The sequence below is a fragment of the Chiloscyllium plagiosum genome, chromosome 7, assembly GCF_004010195.1.
Source record: "Chiloscyllium plagiosum isolate BGI_BamShark_2017 chromosome 7, ASM401019v2, whole genome shotgun sequence".
In the NCBI taxonomy this organism is placed as follows: Eukaryota; Metazoa; Chordata; class Chondrichthyes; order Orectolobiformes; family Hemiscylliidae; genus Chiloscyllium; species Chiloscyllium plagiosum.
The window spans coordinates 96,285,795-96,306,225 of NC_057716.1; the positions used below are offsets into that span (position 1 = coordinate 96,285,795).

General features: G+C 42.9%; 1 protein-coding gene across 3 annotated transcripts in view; it reads left to right on the forward strand.

The window, feature by feature from the left end:
* The window catches only part of LOC122551780 (contactin-associated protein-like 5), a 1,278,965-nt gene that overhangs the window by 1,131,252 nt on the left and 127,282 nt on the right, over positions 1–20,431 (forward strand). For all 3 annotated transcript variants that reach the window (XM_043694245.1, XM_043694243.1, XM_043694244.1), the window contains one exon: positions 11,554–11,793. In XM_043694245.1, the coding sequence (XP_043550180.1) occupies positions 11,554–11,793 (240 nt within the window). The remainder of the gene's footprint in view (positions 1–11,553; positions 11,794–20,431) is intronic.

Consider the following 20,431-nt stretch of genomic DNA (forward strand, 5'->3'; position numbering starts at 1 on the left):
ATGGGTTGAGTAGACTAAGTAATGATACTGAAATGGGTATGAGATTATAACATTTTGAGTTAACTTTATTGAACTTTGTTTCAAAAATTATAAAGATATGAATGGCATACTGAGAGGTGATGAATTGATGAAAGACATCATACAGGATCCATCAATATAAAACAAAACAAAAATACATTATTTAAATGTATTTGTGTCCTATGTTATAAATATTCTATGTGTTCTCCCAATCCAGTTCGAGCTTTATCTCTTAAATGACAGGAAACTGGCATTTCAGATCCAGCTTCTTGCATCGCTTTCAGTTAAGAGGCTAAAGGTTTTTTGATTCCAGTTTCTGGTCATTATTTTTTGGCTGTTTGTTGAACTGTGAAATGTTGAACGTGTTTCCTAAATTACAACAGTGAAATGCATCACTTGTACTTCATTGGCTGTGTAGCACTTTAGAATGTCCTTAGATCACAGAAAATGCTCTGTGGATACATGTTTTCTTTTCAGGTAATCATTGTTTTGATGCATACTTTGGTATCAAAGGAGCAAAGCACCATCTAGTGGGAATACAATGCTTTCCCATACTGTGGTGTGCTGTTCAAAGCAGTCAGGAACTGCTAACTGCAATTATGGTTGAATCACTGGCATACCCTTGACTTTTTTTTATACAATGTGTTCTGTAAAACAGGAGAGCACGAGGAATTATTAATCAGGAGCCAGAATTTGCTGCCAAATAATAATCGCTTCGATGGTGCTCGTTGTTAATACTGTGTGAACCATATAGCGAGTTGTGGCGATGAATGAGACACTCAGTGAGTTGGTGATCACCACAAGCTGCTTGAAGATTCGTTACGCTTGTGAAATTCGTTATGCTTCACCCCTACCCGTCCATGACCTCCTGGGGAACGTCATGTCTATGGTGCACTTGCACCCATTTCATTCTAGAAAGCTGGGATAAAGGGTTGGCAGTGTAATTATTAGATTACTTACAGTGTGGAAACAGGCCTTTTGGCCCAACAAGTCCACACCGACCCACCGAAGCGCAACCCACCCATATCCCTACATTTGAGCACCCGGAGGAAACCCACGCAGACACGGGGAGAATGTGCAAACTCCACACAGTCAGTCGCCTGAGGCGGGAATGGAACCCGGGTCTCTGGCGCTGTGAGGCAGCAGTGCTAACCACTGTGCCACCGTGCCGCCCACCATTATGTTTTAGTGCTGAGGTTTGTTTCCTACAATCCCTTTAAGATGCTAATGTATACAAGCTATGGACCAAGTGCTGGAAAATGAGATTAGAACAGTTAGGTGGTTGTTTTTGACTGCGAAGGCTCAATTGCCCAAAGGGCGTTTTTCTGTGTGGTAGATCTCCTAATCACTCTGGCGCAGTTGGGAAACTATGAATCCTTGTACAGAATGGATAATTTCCAGTCTTGTTTTTAAAGTATAAGTTCCAATTTAAGAACGTGATAGATATTAATCATAGCTTATCAACTACCATTGCAGTAAACATAACAATTACATTGTGTGGCATCTCATTCATCAGGAATTTAATTTGTCTGGGAAGTTTTTAAAAATCTTCATAAATTGTCATTCCTTTCTTCGTGTCCTATATTTTCTCTTTTATAGAATCTCTACAGTATGGAAGCAGGCCATTCAGTCTATCAAGTCCATATCGACCCTCAGAAGAATATCCCACCCAGACCCATCCCCTCCTGTAACTCACTATTTCCCTTGGCTAATCCACCTTATTTACACATCTCTGGGTACTTTAGCATGGCCAATCCACCTAGCCTGCATGTCTTTGGACGGTGCGAGGAAACTGGAGCACTCAGAGGAAACCCCGCAGACACGGGGAGAATGTGCAAACTCCACACAGAGAGATGCTCGAGGGTGGAATCAAACCCAGGTCCCTGATTCTATGAAGCAGCAGCGTTAATCACTGAGCCACCAAGCTGCCCTTTCTTTTCATCTATAATTCTTTCTTTTTTCTTGATTTCTCTTTGTATAGTCAGAATTCTAAGTTCCTATTTGTATGGAAAGGTGGGGAGGGATTTTTTGGGAGATGCGGACATTGCTCCTGATGTGCACATCAGGGAAACTCAAAATCCCAACAATGTAAAGGCCCTGTTTAATTTAACCTCGCAACTATTTTTGGTCAGGCATGACAGTGCACTTTGTGTTTTCTAAATGTGAGTCTGTGTAACCTTTACAATAGGGAGTCAAGTTCTTGTTATGACATATGTTGTGAAGGTTCTTAACAATACTAGCTATTTACAAGGCTACTAGACTTACACATGTAATCTGTGCTCATTGATGTTACTGCATATTGTCTCAAATACATTGTTGCCAGTCCCCACCTACCACCCCACCAACCTCCATATACATCGTATCATCATTCGTCATTTCCGCCACCTCCAAACGGATCCCACCACCAGGGATATATTTCCCTCCCCTCCCCTATCAACGTTCTGAAAAGACTACTCCCTCCGTGACTGCCTTGTCAGGTCCACACCCCCCACCAACCCAACCTCCACTCCCGGCACCTTCCCCTGCAACCGCAAGAAATGCAAAACTTGCACTCACACCTCCCCCCTTACTTCCCTCCAAGGCCCCAAGGGATCCTTCCATATTCTCGACAAATTCACCTGCACCTCCACACACACATCATTTACTGCATCCGCTGCACCCGTTGTGGCCTCCTCTATATTGGGGAGACAGGCCGCCTACTTGCGGAACGTTTCAGAGAACACCTCCGGGACACCCGGACCAACTAACCCAACCACCCCGTGCTTCAACACTTCAACTCCCCCTCCCACTCCACCAAGGACATGCAGGTCCTTGGACTCCTCCATCGCCAGACCATAGCAACATGACGGCTGGAGGAAGAGCGCCTCATCTTCCGCCTAGGAACCCTCCAACCACAAGGGATGAACTCAGATTTCTCCAGTTTCCTCATTTCCCCTCCTCCTACCTTGTCTCAGTCCCAATCCTCGAACTCAGCACCACCTTCCTAACCTGCAATCTTCTTCCTGACCTCTCCGCCCCCACCCCACTCCGGCCTATCACCCTCACCTTGACTTCCTTCCACCTATCGCATTTCCAACGCCCCTCCCCCAAGTCCCTCCTCCCTACCTTTTATCTTAGCCTGCTGGGCACACTTTCCTCATTCCTGAAGAAGGGCTCATGCCCGAAACGTCGATTCTCCTGCTCCTTGGATGCTGCCTGACCCGCTGCGCTTTTCCAGCTACGCATTTTCAGCTCACAATTAACTACAATTTATTACAATCTGGAGAGAGTTGGTATGTTTTTTGGCTCTGACCATAAAATAAAGGAGAATAAATAGACCAGCCAACCCATCAAGTCTGCTCTGTTGTTCAATGAGATTATGACTAATCTGATGATCCGCAACTCCACTTTTTGACATTTACCCGTAACCCTTGATTCCCTTACAGATTGAATATTTATGTATCTCAGCCTTGATAGCCACACAGCCTCAACAGTACTCTGTGGTAAAGAATTCCACAGATTCTAATACCGGGGGGCATGCATTTAAGATGAGAGGGAGAAAGTTCAAAGAGGATGTGGGGGCAAGTGTTTTTTACAGAGAGGATGGTAGGAGTCTCGAACTTGCTTCCTGGTGTCATGGAGGTGGCAGATGCAATAGAGGTGTTTATGAGACTTCTGGATAAGCACATAACTATGCAAAGAATGTGGACCAAGGGCAGGCGGAAGGGATTAGTTTAATTTCACGTCATGTTCGGGCTGAGGGGCCTGTTCCTGTGCTGTACTGTCCTATGTTCTATGTAAATTCATTACCCACTGAAAGAAAAAAAAAATTTCCTAATTTTTGACTTAGATGTGCAGCTCTTTGCACTGACATCAGAGAAGTCTTCGACTTTCCCCACAAAGAGAAACAGCCTTTTCCTATCTACCAATCCTGTATATTTCAGTAAGGTGGCCTCATGTACTTCTAAATTCCAATGAGTGCAAGCCTAAACTTCTCCTCATAACATTGTTCCTCCTCTCTTAGTCTCAGCCTAGTGAACCTCCTTTGGACTGTCTGGAATGATAGTACATCTTTCTTTTTATAAGAGGCCCAAAGCTGTTAGCGGTAAACTACATTGCATAGTTTTTGCAAAATCTCCTTATTTTTACATTTCATTCCCTTTGAAACAATATTCTGTTCACCTTTCCTTACCCAGTGAACTCAAATGTTAACCTTTGTAATCCATGGACAAGGACTCCCAAGTCTTTCTGCTCTGTAGCTTTCTGCAATCTTTTACAATTTAAATAATATTCAGCTCATCTATTCTTCCTGCCAAAGTGAATAGCTCCACATTTAACCACATTATATTCCATTTACCAATGTTTTTGCCCATTTGCTTAATGTGCCTATGTTAGTCTTCGGACTCACGGTATCATCCTCACCATTTGTCTTATTGTGTCATCTACAAACTTGGCAAGTGTACATTCATTTTCCTCATCTGAGTCATTGATATATATGTTGTAATTGTGGACTCAGTACTGTTTCTTGTGGCACTCCACAAGTTACAGGTCTCCATTCTGAAAACAGCCCTTTTATCCCAACTCTCTGTCTTCTATTCATTACCCAATTCTCTATCCGTGATACTATATTACATCCCCTCTGTCTTTTATGCTTTGTGCCTTTACATTCCTTTACTGATGCCATTGAACTGTCCTCTAAGATATTTGCTCAACATTAGAAGCATTGTAATCAGTATCTGGCAAGAATGACATAGTCACTCAGTGGTTAGCACTGCTGCCTCATAGCACCAAGGACCCAGGTTCGATTACACCCTCGGGTGACTGTGTGGAGTTTGCACATTCTCCTCATGGTTAATAGACTCAGTGGTATTGAGAAATAATGTGATGATACAATCATGTACCATAGGTAAAAGTCCTTCCAATAAGTTCCAATCCTCTTTTCCATTGACTAATAGATCTTTCCACTTCAAGTGTACATTCAATTCCCCTTTGAAATTTGAAATTAAATATGCTTCCATCATTCTTTAAGGCAGTGCATTCCATATCAGAAGAGTGTTCTGCATAAAATTATCCTCCTTATCTCCTCTGTGATTTTTATTTTACACCCAATCCCTGTGTTCAAGTCTCCCATTAGGAAGGAACTCCACATACAAATAATGATTGAGGTTTGGAACTCTCCTCCATAAATGATAGATGATGTGGTTCAGTTGTTCTGTGTTTGATTGGTAACTGGTCTATGCTGTCTGTGCTTGATTGAAAGCCCCTGGGTGTAGGCTCAAACCAAAGAAAACAAGCAGCACAGAGGTTGCTCAAAGCATGAGTGCAGACATTTTGTGGCAGCAGAGACTACTTTTACAACGAGACATTGGTTCATTGTTCTCTGGGGTTAATTCTGAGATGTATAAAGTAGACAACCTGTAAGTACAAGGCATAGGTGGATATTTGTCTGAGACCAGCCATGCCCTCCATGAGTGGCTGAATGTGTCATATCTGTTCCAATATTCCCAACAGTCCTCCTTCCTCTGGAGGCATTTTCTCCATTTTCTCTCAATCAAGACCTCCCACAGCTTTTTGTTAACGCCTGCATCCTCGAAACAAATAATGGCTGCTCAAGCTGGATCAACCAACTTTGCAACAAAAGCAGAAGCCGCTGGGAAAAAGCTCAGCAGGTCTGGCAACATCTGTGGAGAGAAATCAGAGTTCATATTCCGGGTCGAGTGACCCTTCCTCAGACCTTAGGGTTGGCCACTCTGAATTGGCCCATAGTGTCCAGGGCTGTGCAGGCTATATGGATTAGCCTAGAGAAATGCAGGGTCATGGGCAGAGTGGGGGAGGGGTGTTGGTGTGACCTCCATGAGCTGAAGGGCTTGCTTCCACACTGCAAGGATTCTATGATTCTCTGTGGAACATTATCAGGTGTTGCTCGTGGTCAGTTTCATGGGTAAGGTCCTGTGCTTTGAGAACAGTTCAAAAGGCATTGTTATTTTTCGGACTACGCACATTTAAAATAAATGTTAAATGGGCAATGTAAAGGACAGCTGGAGAAACCTGTAACCAGGATATTAATGGGGAGCAGATGCCCTGATTCTGTGATGTAAGGCTGAGGGATCTTGGTGCACTGCCTGCAAGTCTCACCTGACACTTTTACAGTTAAGAGCAGCAGTGTTCCATTTAAACCCATATCACAGAAACGAGGAAATGGATCCCAAGCCAGACCTCTGTTGGATTGATAAAAGTATAGAACGTTTTTGCAGCTGATGGCTTAATCACATTTTTAGAAAATGTATAAATGAAAACAATTTTATTTGCACAGCCCCATCATGCCTTGTGAAAGTTCAAACATGTTTCATATCCATGTTGAAGTGCTCTGGGTATAGTAGAAATGAAAGTATCAGTTATTTTTTGTGTGCATTCAGTCCCACTGATGAGGTGGATGACACTTTAGGTTGTGTTGGTTAAGAGATGGAAATTGGCCCATTCAATTCGTTTTTCTTCTTAGGGAAAACGGAAGTGCTGTCAAATTTTTGCTTTAGCATTATACCAGAATGGTCAGATGGTGAATCAGTTTGGCATCTTCTCGAATTGGTGCACCTCTGGTGATTTATTGTAATCCTTTAGAAATGCACATGAATAGTCAACTGAAAGTGTGCACTTAGAATCCCAGAGTGGTCCTTGAACCAACAACCCTTTGGCTCAGAAAGTGGAATGAGCAAAGCTGAGGCTTTTATTCCACTTCATGTTTGGGCACTAATTCCCAAGTAATGCTGCTGGAATTTTAAGAACTTTCTGAAAGAGCATTATACATACAGTTTAATCTTTACACACGTTCCCTCAATACTGGGTTCAAGTTTCTGTTCCCTCCTGGTTTACTCTACTTCATCATGTGTCTCTCACCATTATTGCATTATCATGATACACCATTCTGATGTTGAACCCACTACTTTGTCACTTGATAATTAATTAGACTTTTGAAGATTATTAAGATGGGTCCTTGTTTCTGCAGAACTTGAGTAGTGGCAAGTTCACTTGCAACTGTAGTCTGGAGCATGCTATTGTTACAAACAATAGTGGTGCCACTGAACATCAAAGATGTCTGCCAACTCTGCAGTTGTCCCGACAGACAGAGAGCTTAGCACACCCTACACTATAGACAGGTGAACCATGGCAAATAGAAAATGTAGTCTCAGTTGTGATGAAAATCAAAAGGTCATTTGACCAGGGAACTGCTTTCATTCAGCAGAGCACGTGCAAAGTGGCTTGCACTTCATTTAGAATTTCTTCTATATTCCTGAGATAATTATGGCGAGGTTATGGTGCTCTAAGACTATGACTTTGTAAGCTCGTACTTCAAAACCAGTTTCCAAGGGTTCCTGAGAAAGAAACAATAGGCTGTAACATTTTTTTCACCCAAGTCCAAGTGTTTTTGAGAGTTTTTCATCACTAACCCTGTCAAGTTCTCTCACCGTTACTGCACTCCTGTGGTGTTTCTCACCCATAATTCCAGCTCCATCTTACCACACACTATGCCCAGAACAATCTGGCACCCAGTGGATATCTCAGAATTCACCTGCATCCTTTGTTCCCAGACCATCGTTAAAGGCCTGTTGTACATCAGGGGAAGTACTGTCAGTCTGGAGCTGCCGTTTCCTGCCATTTACTCCAAATATAGCATACGGAGGGATATCATGACCCTACTTTGTGGGCCAAAGTAGGGTCATGATATCCAGCTGGATAGGATGGTGCAGAGGTGAAACATCTCCACCCCCCACCCACCCCCCCCGCCGGATCAGGAGTGGAAACCACGACACCAAACCATGCCTGCATGTCTGAGGTGGTCACCTGGATCAAAGCAGTCTTCACTATCGGGAGGAATGACCAACACTTTAGGAAGAAGGTTAATGACCCTCTTGTACTCGGCCAGATATAGTTCCCCCATCTTCTCTCTCATACCTCACATTCACTGCTATTATCAGTACCAAGTCTCTTGCTCTGCTACTGTCACCAATCACAGATACATAGAATCCCCACATTGCATAAAGAAACCATTTGGCCTAGCGAGTCCATACTGGCCCTCCAAAAAGCATGCAACTCAGACCTAGCTACCCTTCTATCCTTGTAACCCTACATTTACCATGGCTAAAACCATCCACCTTGCACATCCCTGAACACTATGGGCAAGTTAGCATAGCCAGTCAATCTAACCTGCACATCTTTGGCCTGTGGGAGGAAATTGGAGCACCCAGTGGAAACTTACACAGACACGGGGAGAATGTGCAAACTCCACACAAAAGGTCACCCAAGGCTGGAATTGAACAGGGGTCCCTGGTGCTGTTAGGCAGCAGTGCTAACCATTGTGTCAGCATGCTGCCAAAATGCCTGCAACATCTTCTCCACTCCCTCTCACCCATGCCAACCCTGGACACTGCTAACTCTGCATGCCTTCTACTCTGTCTACTCACTCACTCAAGTTGTCTCTACACCATCTCCACTTTCATCTCCCTATCTCTCATTCCAGGAGAAAAGCTGACCCAGTTGAACAGAAAGATTCAGCACCGGTGGTAGGTGGCATGATATGTGGGGAGGATCCTGAATCTGACCTTCCAGAGCAGCTGACTGACCATTTTCAAGCCCTTGAACTGGCATCAGAGGCTGCCCTTAAATGACAGTGCCAAACCCCACTGAGCAATGGCCATCCCCATTAAGAGTCAAAAAGTGTGGTGCTGGAAAAGCACAGCCAGTCAGCCAGCATCCGAGGAGCAGGAGAGTCGACGTTTCAGGCATAAGCTCTCCCTCAGGAATGTGGTGGGGGCTTGGTGTGCACCAAGGGAGCTGAGAGATAAATGGAAGGGGGATGGGGCTGGGGAATGCGATAGGTAGATGAAAGTGGGGGGGGTGATGGTGATAGGTCAGGGAGGAGGTTGGAGTGGATAGGTAGGACAGTTCAACAGGGTGGTGTTAGAGTTAGATCACTTACAGTGTGGAAACAGGCCCTTCGGCCCAACAAGTCCACACCGACCCGCAACCCACCCAGACCCATTCCCCTACATTTATCCCTTCACCTAGCACTACGGGCAATTTAGCATGGCCAATTCACCTGACCTGCACATCTTTGGACTGTGGGAGGAAATTGGAGCACACAGAGTGCAGACACGGGGAGAATGTGCAAACTCCACACAGTCAGTCACCTGAGGTGGGGATTGAACCCAGGTCTCTGGCGCTGTGAGGCAACAGTGCTAACCACTGTGCCACTGTGCCGCCGTGCTGAGTTGGATGGTTAGTTCTGGGATAAGGTGTGGGGATGGAAGATGAGGAAACTGGTGAAATCGACATCGATCCTGTGTGGTTGGAGGGTCCTGAGGCGGAAGATGAGGCGATGTTCCTCCAGGTGTCAACTGGGTAGAACTTGGCATGGAGGAAGCCCAGGACTTACATGTCTTTGGCAGAGTGGGAGAGGGTGTTGAAGTGTTTGGCCACAGGCCGGTGGACTTGATTGGTGCGTGAGTCCCAGAGATGTTCTCTGAAACGTTCCGCAAGCTGGCGTCCTGTCTCCCCAATGTAAAGGAGACCACAGCGAGATCAACGGACACAGTAGATGAGGTGTTTGGAGGTGCAGGAAAATCCTTTCATGATGTGGAAGGATCTGTGGGGGCCTTGGATGGAGCTAAGGGGGGAGGTGTGGGCGCAGGTTTTACACCTCTTGTGGTGGCAAGGGAAGGTGCCAGTAGTGGAGGGTGGGTTGGTGGGGGCGGCATGGATCCAACAAGGGAGTTTAATGAGTTAATGCTCAAAACGTCAACTTTCCTGCTCTTCGGATGCTGCCTCACTGGCTGTGCTTTTCCAACACCACATGTTTTGACTCTGATCTCCAGCATCTGCAGTCCTCACTTTCTCTGAGCTATCCCCATTAACTTGACTAAAGCCTGCTGACAACCACGACTAGCTTCCTTCCATTGTGTCTGTGCTAAAGGACAAGGCATGACAAATAATAGGAATCTTGTATCTGTGGCTGATGGGCAAAGCACTAAAAGGAAAGGCAAGGCAAAGCAGTATGCTGTGAACAATGAGATGGGCTCTAAGTGAGGATGTGTTATGAGAGGGAGTGAAAAGGCCAGAGGGGTGGTCCATGAGCACACAGTGATAGTTGCTGGTTCAACAATGAAGTAACATAATATCCTTTAACTGGATCTGAAGTGTGCCATGAGAGTTTTTTGTGGCCAGCACATATCAAATGCCATTGTCAGTGGATGTGGAGTCCACATCGAGCCTGCCAGGAAATGTTGGTGCCTGGTAAGGAGAGGATAGCACTTTTTTCCCCTGGAGGTTAAGAGGTGCCCTTATAGAGGTTTATAAAATCATGATGGACATAGATAAAGTGAATAGCAAAGATCTTTTCCACAGGGTAAAGGTGTCCAAAACTAGAAGTCATAGGTTTAAGGTTAGAGGAGAAAGATTTAGAAGGGACTTGAGGGGCAGTGTTTCCATACAGAGGGTGGTTCATATGTTGAATGAGCTGCCAAAGGAAGTGATAGATGCAGTTACAGTTAGAATGTTTAAAAGACATTTGGGCAGGCACATGAATAGAAAAGGTTTAGAGAGATATGGGCCAAATGCAGGCAAATGGGACTAGTTCAATTCAGGAAACCTGGTTGGCATGGATGAGTTGGGCTGAAAGGCCTGTTTCCATGCTGTACGACTTTGACTCTATGACTCTAAGGAAGTCGTTCAAAGCAAGCAGCGAGTTGAAGCTACCAGGTATTGCTCTGGTTTCTCAATGTCTAGCTTGTTTGGCGAGTTTGGTAAGATAATAAGCTAAAAAGCTAGATCTTAAAGTAAATGTCTGGATATTAATGAGGTGATTTGTCAACTAGTGCCTTAACAAGCTTTAACTGACAACTTGCCGGTGCCCCGTGAGAACCTGCTGCATCACTATGATAACCATAGATGATGGCAGGGGAGACACCAAATATGGAGATACCCCCATCTGACCTGTTAGCTAATTCTGCCACAGCCCATGTCACTTATACCCTTTAAAATATTCCACCCAATATGCTTCAGTCAACAAAGGCATAAAATATAAATTTTTCCATCACTGCAATGATAGCATACAATATCTCTGTCCCAGATATGTGAAAATCGAATGAACACAGAATCTGTAGAATTGGAAGTGATATTACCGAAGAGAATACATTGTATCTCATGAAGTATCTCAACATCTACTTCAGGCTTTAGCCTTCTAACTTTCAGTCCCATTCTGGTTTGGATATTTAGCTGACTCTTGTTAATTGAAAAAGCATCTGCTACTTTATGGTGCTGGTGGGAAGGAATCGTCAAATCCCTACAGCATGAAAGCAGGCCATTCAGCCCATCTAGTCTACACTGTCCATCGACCAGGACTCGCCTCGATTCTGGTCTGGGCTTCGAGCTTTATTTTGACTTTCATGATTTCAGGTTCCACAATCTAACGAATGCAAAGTTATTTGTATTACATTGTGTTTTTTAAATTATGAGCTGACGTGACATGAAGTGCCATTCTAATTTCCAGCCATTTAATTACAGGAGGCACGGCCTCAAGACAGAAAGGATTCCTTGGATGCATTCGAGCTTTGCAACTGAATGGAGTGAACCTTGATCTTGAAGAACGGGCGAGGATGACCCCTGGAGTTAATCCAGGATGCCCGGGGCACTGTACAAGCTATGGCAACCTATGCCACAATGGAGGACAATGTATAGAGAAATACAATGGTTATTCATGCAACTGCACCTCCTCTGCTTATGATGGACCATTCTGCAAGAAAGGTAATTATGCAACATCTTGAACTTAAATGGAGACTCTCAACCTTATCTTTCTATTTCTATATATTCATAAACATATTGATGTATTTATAAATATTTCTATTTAACAGCATCATTAAAACCTGTCGATACAAGAAACCATATTTGTATGTGTTTGACTTACAACCATCTCCCTGTGTTTTACATATTATCCCAAGTCACAGTCCTCGGAAATTTTCATTCCTGTTAATTATTTTATAACCAGAAGATTCAGATGCCTGAAACAGATGGCAAAAAAAGTGGAAATGAGGTGAGAATGAACTTAACAACAGAACTGAAAGATGGTAATGAACAGAGCAGACTGTAATTGAGATAAAGTACTCTATAACTGGGATCTATCAGGATGCTTAATATTTTGGGGGTGATGTGGAATAAAGTAGAAAACACATTTACAGATGGAAAAGGTTTTTATTGACCAGATGCTTGCTCCTTCCTCCAGACTAATCTTCATCCTTTTCCGTTCTTGTTTTGTATTAGTTAACCACTGAACCATGAGGAATAGAAGCTTTTGACAAATTAGACTTAATAGATGATTTCTTTTATCTGAATGCCTATTGCTTTTCACTTGCAGCATACATCATTAAAGAGAATGTCGCGAAAAATGCAGCAGGAACGTTTTTCACAGCTAAGTCCCCCCAACGGCAATGAAAATAGTGACCAGATAAGGTGCTTTCTTTGTTCTGGGCTAAGGAATAAATAGTGGCCAGGGCTGCAGGAGAAGCCTTTTGCCCCTCCCTCGATGCGACATTTTGGGATCTTTGACCACATGAATATTTAAAAAAAGGAGTCAACCATTCGGCCCATCGAGCTTGCTCTACCATTTAATATGATCATGACTGATGGCTTTCAACTCTACCTTCCTGCCCCATCCTCTAAGTTCCTTGACTGTCTGAGATGTTAAAACGTCTGTCTACTCCAGTCTTCAATGTACTCAATGATGGACCATTCACAAATATTCACAACTGCTTGAGTGAAGTCATTTCTCCTCATTGTAAATCTAAATGATAGCTCCCTTATCTTAAGGCCATGTCCCCATTCTCCTTCTAGCCCCTAACCCCTGTCATGACCCTTTAGAAGTCCCTATGTCACAATGAAGTTTCCTCTTATGCTTCCAAACTCCATCTTTCTAAACTCCAGAGAACATAAGAATTTAGAAGTATAGAAGACTGCACTTGTGTTTAATATCTGACAAAAGGGGAATGTTTGTTGTGTGCCCCTTATTGACAACTTGCCAGATGTAGTGTTGTTTAGGACATTCTCCCAGTGTCCAAACTCCTCCGCCTCCCCCAACAATCTCTCTTGCTTGCTTAGGCCATGAAGCACATGATGCCACAAGACCCTATCACATGAATCATGGTATCCCTACAGTGCATCGATTCTGCACTGACCAGTGAAGGGAATCCCACCCAGACCCAGCCTCCCCCCCCCCACCCCGACATATCCCCATAACCCCGCATTTACCATAGCTAATCCGTCTAACCTGCACCACTTTGGACTGGGGGAGGAAACCGAAGCACCCAGCAGAAACACACACAGACACGGAGAGAACGTGCAAACTCCACATAGATGGTCACCCAAGATAGGAATCAAACCCAGATCCCTGGCAGCAGTTCTAATCACTATGCCACTGCGCCATCCTTGTGAGAACACAGTGGGTCACCAACATCATGGTGTATCCTAGCCCCTAACCACTACAATGTTGGTTCAATATAAACATTTTCAAACACATTCAAAATTCTCCATCACCTTGCTTTTTCCTTTTTCTGTTGTCAAAGAGATTTGAGGGAAAAGACTTAATGATGAAGAACTATAAATTGAAGGAATTTGGAGAGGGAATTTCAGGGTAGAGGATCTAGACAATTGAAGATATGTCTGCTCATGGTAAAGCAGTCAAACTGGAGAATGTACACAAGTCTAGAATTGAGAAAGAACTAAGGTATCTGGGGTCTGTGAGCTGAGTAAAGGAGATATAGGGAGGAGGAGAATCAGGAACCGATTTTTAAACAAATGTGAACTTTTGAAAATCCAAGTCATACCAATATCTAGGCCAAGGCAAATATAGATCATTAAATGCTCGGACGACAAGCAAGATACTGTTTTTGAATGTCCTCCTTTTCAAATGTATTTCTTTTCAATTATGGCTCCTGTGAATTTCTTTTAAAATGCTGCAGCCATTTTGCAAGAAAAATCAAACAAAAGAGTGTTTCAACAATAAGTCCATTTTGTCTCCGCAAACAGTAATGAGAGGAATCCATCTCCCCACTGACTTCTGTTACAGACTTGTGCAGAAAAGCAAGCTGCTATTTTGTCATGTTTTGTAGCAGCAATTATCATTAACACTATTCCCTTAATGTGTTGATTGCACCACAATAAAGCTGGGGAAATGATTATTACAGGTTTATTGAGAGAACCGATCTTCAATTAATTACTGAGAAATCATAAATCAAGCATCTCAGATTGAATTAACGATTATGGGAACATCTTCCTGGCCTCAAGTCACTTATTCTGAGAGAAGAATAGAATGAATCTATCTTTAAAGCTTTGCTGGTTTAGTTTACATTTGCACTCTGTAGAAGGATCTTTAATGTACACAGGTTCTCCTTGGATATAATTGCTGTCAGTGTGGTGTTCTGTAATTGTTTAAAAACAGATGCCAAATAAAAGGTAGCCGATAGACTTTGTAGCTATTTGCAGGTGCTGTGGAAGGCATGGAACTGCATTCTTGATGTTTTGAAAAGCATTTTGTGCAGGAGTTGAATGGTGGGGGAGTTGATGAAAAGTCAGTTTCTTTTTGACAAAAAAAGACCAATAACCAACTAAAAGACCAAGACCATTTCACGGTTTTTATTTGAGGCAGCAATCGAACTCCAAAGAGCAGTCCAGGAGGCCACTCCTTACAGAAAGAAGGAAAAACGGAAATCCAAAAGGGTCCTCAAAAAGTTAGAGTTCAGTCTGAGCCCCATGACTGCCATTGCTGCCTCAGAGCCCGTGTTCATGGAAAATTCGTACCCAAGGTTGGTATGGGAAGTTCCTATCAATTCTGCCCTTTGCTAGGCCTTTGTTACATTGTACCTCACAGACCGCCATGATCACATGAATATCCAGTGTTCGTCAACTTAACAGTTGTCAATGCGGCCAAGTAAAATGACATGGAGTTGAATTTTACGAGAAATCAACTAATTGTCATTTCTGTCAAGTTTCATGAAAGGGTCGATGTAACTTCTCTTGGTCTAACAACACACACTCACCAAAACAACCAAGTCCTGTGATCCATTGGTGCTCCTTTCATCCAATGCCAACGTGATTCCCTCACTTGCCATTCCTGGGAGTACTTGCCACTGTCAGGGCATCCAATGATTCCTGGCACCATCATCATACTAGAATCAAAGAATCCCTACAGTGTGGAGCAGGTCATTCAGCCTGTCAAATCCACGCTGACCCTCTTAAGAGCATCCCACTGTTATGGACCATACCAGATCCCCTCAATATTTTTTAGGAAGGCAGCTGAGACCCTAAACTCTTCTTATTTTAAAGACAAATGTAAAGTGCTGTGTTCCAGATGCAATTCAATAGGTCAAACTATACAACGTTAAGCAAACCACAATTTATTCAAACCCCATAGTTAAAATACAGTAAAACAAAAAAAACTTAGAATAACAACACTAATGGAAAACTTAACAGATTAATAGAGACATTAACTGTTACTAATGAACTGTTCCAGTGTAGTAACATCCCATAAACACAAAGCAAATTCAGAAAACTGATTTTCTCACATGCAACACCAGCAGTAGAAAGAGAAACCCAAGTTTCTAGTTGTAACTGAGAGAGGCAATAAAAAAGCTTCTACTTCTTCAAGACTCCAGCAGCTTCTGAATCTAAAAGCTTGAAAATCTAGAAATCCTGGTCTGTGAGAGCTGGCCACACCCATCCAGGCTGCCTATATTGTTCCAACTTTTAAAATACAAAAAAGGCTTCACAAGCTGTTTACATGACCACAGTTTGCTTGTCACCTCTCATTAAATCGGTCTCTTAAAAGAAACTAGCAAAAATACACTTCTTAAAGCCACAGCATTGACACACCACACACCTATACTATCCCTGAGACCCTGCATTTTCACATGGCTAATCCACCTAAGCCTATGGGCAATTTAGCTTGGTCAATCCATCTAACGTGCACATAGAGTCATAGGGATGTACAGCATGGAAATAGACCCTTCGCTCCAACTGATCCATGCCGACCAGATATCCCAACCCAATCTAGTCCCACCTGCCAGTACCCGGCCCATATCCCTCCAAACCCTTCCTATTTATATACCCATCCAAATGCCTCTTAAATGTTGCAATTGTACCATCCTTCACCACTTCCTCTGGCAACTCATTCCATACATGTACCACCCTCTGTATGAAAAAGTTGCCCCGTGGGTCTCTTTTATATCTTTCCCTCTCACCCTAAACCTATGCCCACTAGTTCTGGGCTCCCCGACCCCAGGGAAAAGATTTTGCCTATTTACCCTATCCATGCCCCTCATAATTTGCAAACCTCTATAAGGTCACTCCTCAGCCTCTCCCTATAGCTCAAATCCTCCAACCCTGGCAACATCCTTGGAAATCTTTTCTGAACTCTTTCAAGTTTCACAACATCTTTCTGATAGGAAGGAGACCAGAATTGCACGCAATGTTCCAACAGTGGCCTAACTAGTGTCCTGTACAGCCGCAACATGACCTCCTAACTCCTGTACTCAATACTCTGACTAATAAAGGAAAGCATACCAAACGCCTTCTTCACTATCCTATCTACCAGTGACTCCACTTTCAAGTAGCAATGAACCTGCACTCCAAGGTCTCTTTGTTCAGCAACACTCTCCAGGACCTTATCATTAAGTATATAAATCCTGCTAAGATTTGCTTCCCCAAAATGCAGCACCTCGCATTTATCTGAATTAAACTCCATTTGCCACTTCTCAGCCCATTGGCCCATCTGGTCAAGATCCTGTTGTAATCTGAGGTAACCCTCTTCACTGTCCACTACACCTCCAATTTCGGTGTCATCTGCAAACTCGCATCCAAATCCTTTATGTAAATGACAAAAAGTAGATGACTCAGCACCAATCCTTGTGTCACTCCACTGGTCACAGGCCTCCAGTCTGAAAAACAACCCTCTACCACCACCCTCTGTCTTCTACCTTTGAGCCAGTTCTGTATCCAAATGGCTAATTCTCCCTATATTCCATGAGATCTAACCTTGCTAATCAGTCTCCCATGGGGAACCTTGCCGAATACCTTATTGAAGTCCATATAGATCACATCTACTGCTCTATCCTCATCAATCCTCTTTGTTACTTCTTCAAAACACTCAATTAATTTTGTGAGACATGATTTCCCATGCACAAAGCCATGTTATCCCTAATCAGTCCTTGCCTTTCCAAATACATGTACATCCTGTCCCTCAGGATTCCCTCCAACAACCTGCCCACCACTGAGGTCAGGCTCTCTTGTCTGTAGTTCCCTGGCTTGTCCTTACCGCCCTTCTTAAACAGTGGCACCATGTTAGCCAATTTCCAGTCTTCCAGCACCTTACCTGTGACTATCGATGATACAAATATCTCAGCAAGAGGCCCAGCAATCATTTCTCTAGCTTCCCACAAAGTTCTAGGGTACACCTGATCAGGTGCTGGGGATTTATCCACCTTTACCCGTTTCAAGGCATCCAGCATTTCCTCCTCTGTAATATGGACATTTTGCAAGATGTCACCATCTATTTCCCTACAGTATATATCTTCCATATCCTTTTCCACACTAAATACTGATGCAAAATACTCATTTCGTATCTCCCCCATTTTCTGCAGTTCCAAACAAAGGCGGCCTTGCTGATCTTTGAGGACTGTGGGAGGATGCTGGAGCACCCAGAGGAAACTCATGCAGAAACTCATACAAACCCGTCACAGACAGTTGCCCAATGGTGTCTCTGGCACTGTGAGGCAGCAATGCTAATCACTGAGTCACCCTGCCACCCCAAAAGGCTGTTGTGCACCCAGTCAAACATTAACAGCCAAGAGCTGCCCTGTGTGATATTTGAGACTTATACTGGACATGGCAGATAAGGAGAAATAGAAAAGTGAAGGGAGATCTATAGATCATGGTGAATGGGTTGATGCAGAGAAGGAATACGTTCTCCCACTCGGAGTGACAGCAGAGGTTACAACACCAGATACTGCCAGCCTCATCCGATATTGACAACTGTTTCAGTGATGGTTATATCCTATGAATGAATAAATAAAAGAGTTTGACTCTGAACAACATTTTGAAATACTTTACTAATATTGACAGACAACATTGGCCAGAGCTGTCCATGTTGACTCAAACATTAAAAGAAAAGGTATTCTACCTCATGGACCATGTCCCCAAGGACTTGTGGGTGAAGAATTGATTTTTCCAGTCATCTGAAGATCTAGTGCAAAATCCTATATCTCTGAGTAGATGTCCTTCTCAACTTCAAGGATGGTTGTCAATGCCAGAACTTCAAAAATTCTTCATTAACTGAAATATAACTTTGGGGGTGCCTGACTCTTTTTTGTGAAATGTACCATATAAATGTAATCTTTTCCTTTCTCTTTTATTTGCATGTGTTTAATCTTCAAAGTTGCTGGTTCCAGGATCTTAAGTGCTCCATGTATTTTGCCAGAAGCAGCTGTGCTTACTTGCTCTTTCATATGCACTGAATGATAAAGTGAAGTCATCATTCCCCCATTGTAGCATTTGCTGTGAAAATTACTCAATTCTAAAACAGCAATGTGCCGTTGCTTTCATTATGTTGTCCACTAACAAGCACTTGACAGCAGCTTTTGAGTCAAAGTAGAAAGCTGCAGCAACTGCACTAACAGCAAATTTGAGACTTTAAATGCCAATATTTTAATTGTACATTCGTGAATTTGGTTTGCATATAAATGAGAAGTAGTATATGCTCATAGACAATAGTCTTGCTAATTCATGGCTTTTGGCCAATACTTTCCATGGGTTTGACTAGCCGACTAGATCTATATAAGAAAGTATAATGTTGTTTGTTCATGTTATAAATAGGCCACAGTTGGTTCACCCTTCACTTACAGAGTATGTCAGTCTTCAAAGCAACTTGTGCCTATGTAGCTCCTTAATGTAATAATGTGTTCTGTAGGCAGTTTCCAGGAGCCTTATAAACAACAAGTTTGACACTGAGATACAAAAGGAATTATATTGTCTCTTCAATGGGTCGGATTTAAGCAGGATTTTAAAGAAGAAATGCAGAGAGTTGATGGACTGTAGTGAGGAAATTTCAGGACTAGGAGCTTAGGCAACAAAGAGTACAACCTATAAAAGCCCTCATTACATATTTTTTGAGCGATAACCCACAAAAAATAACTCTATTCGTTATCTTGAGAGGCTATCAATCTATAACCTTCCACATTGAGCCACTTCTGCAGTAAGTTCATGGACATTCCCCTGGTATCTGCAAGACACCATACAGTGGCCAATGATCAGAAAGTGGTAGGCAAATATTGTGGTTAATGTTACTGATATTGTGATATTGTGGTTATACACTGATATTGTGGTTAATGTTACAATAGAGTGTCAGTGGAATAATGAATGGTACTTCCTCATTTGGGGGAACTTGAATGTCATCTTGCAGGAGTGACCTTAGTCTTCTGCAAGGGACAGAATTTTCTTTTCATAGTGGGTGAGGAATTGATCATTCACTTCAGTTATTTTTATCTTGTCCTTATTTCAAATGATTGTGGAAGTGTACGACTTCAGTGATCTGGTGAAAGATTTATTTACTTGTAAAAGTAAAGGTAATGATGCCATAATCCTACCGGACTATAGGACTACTCTTTCATTAGAATGAGTTGACTGATGATGGTTTAAGGATCAGTGGTGCACCACTGATCCAGAATCTGGTTTCCAGCATCTGCAGTCATTGTTTTTACCACCTTGATGATGGTTTAACCTGAGTGTCACTACACTTCAGGCAAGGGGAGAAGTTGAGAGGGAGATTCCTGTCTGGTAAGCTCAGCCAATATGGGAATTGAACCACACTGTTGGTATCATTCTGCATCACACACCAGCCATCCAGCCAACTGAGGTAACTATTCCCCTTGGACTTGTACTCTTAGTTAAATGTGGAGGCTCTATGAACTAAATAGGAATAAAATACCAACAACATGAACTTACTCATCAATTAAATTGAATGTCAAGAAGTTTCTCTAATTTCTTTCACGGTATTGGGCAGATCATTATTAACTTCCCATTCATTGGAGATCATGTTAAGGAGATGGTGATCTGTCTTCTTAAAGTGCAGTCTAAGATGCACCCACATTTCAGGAAGTGGTTCCAGTATTTTGACTCAGTAGCAATGAAAGGATGGTAATAAAGTTCCATGCCACAAAAGCTGAGTGACTTTAATGCGAACCAGCAAGTTCTGATGTTCCCACATGTTTGTTGTTCTTGTCCTTCCCGGCTGTACTGGTTTGAAAGATGATGCAAAAGAAGCCACTTATCCTTGAGTAGGGATTTGGAGGTAGAAAGGGCAAAAAGGGATGGAGGCAGTATTGGAGGAAGAGAAGACGGG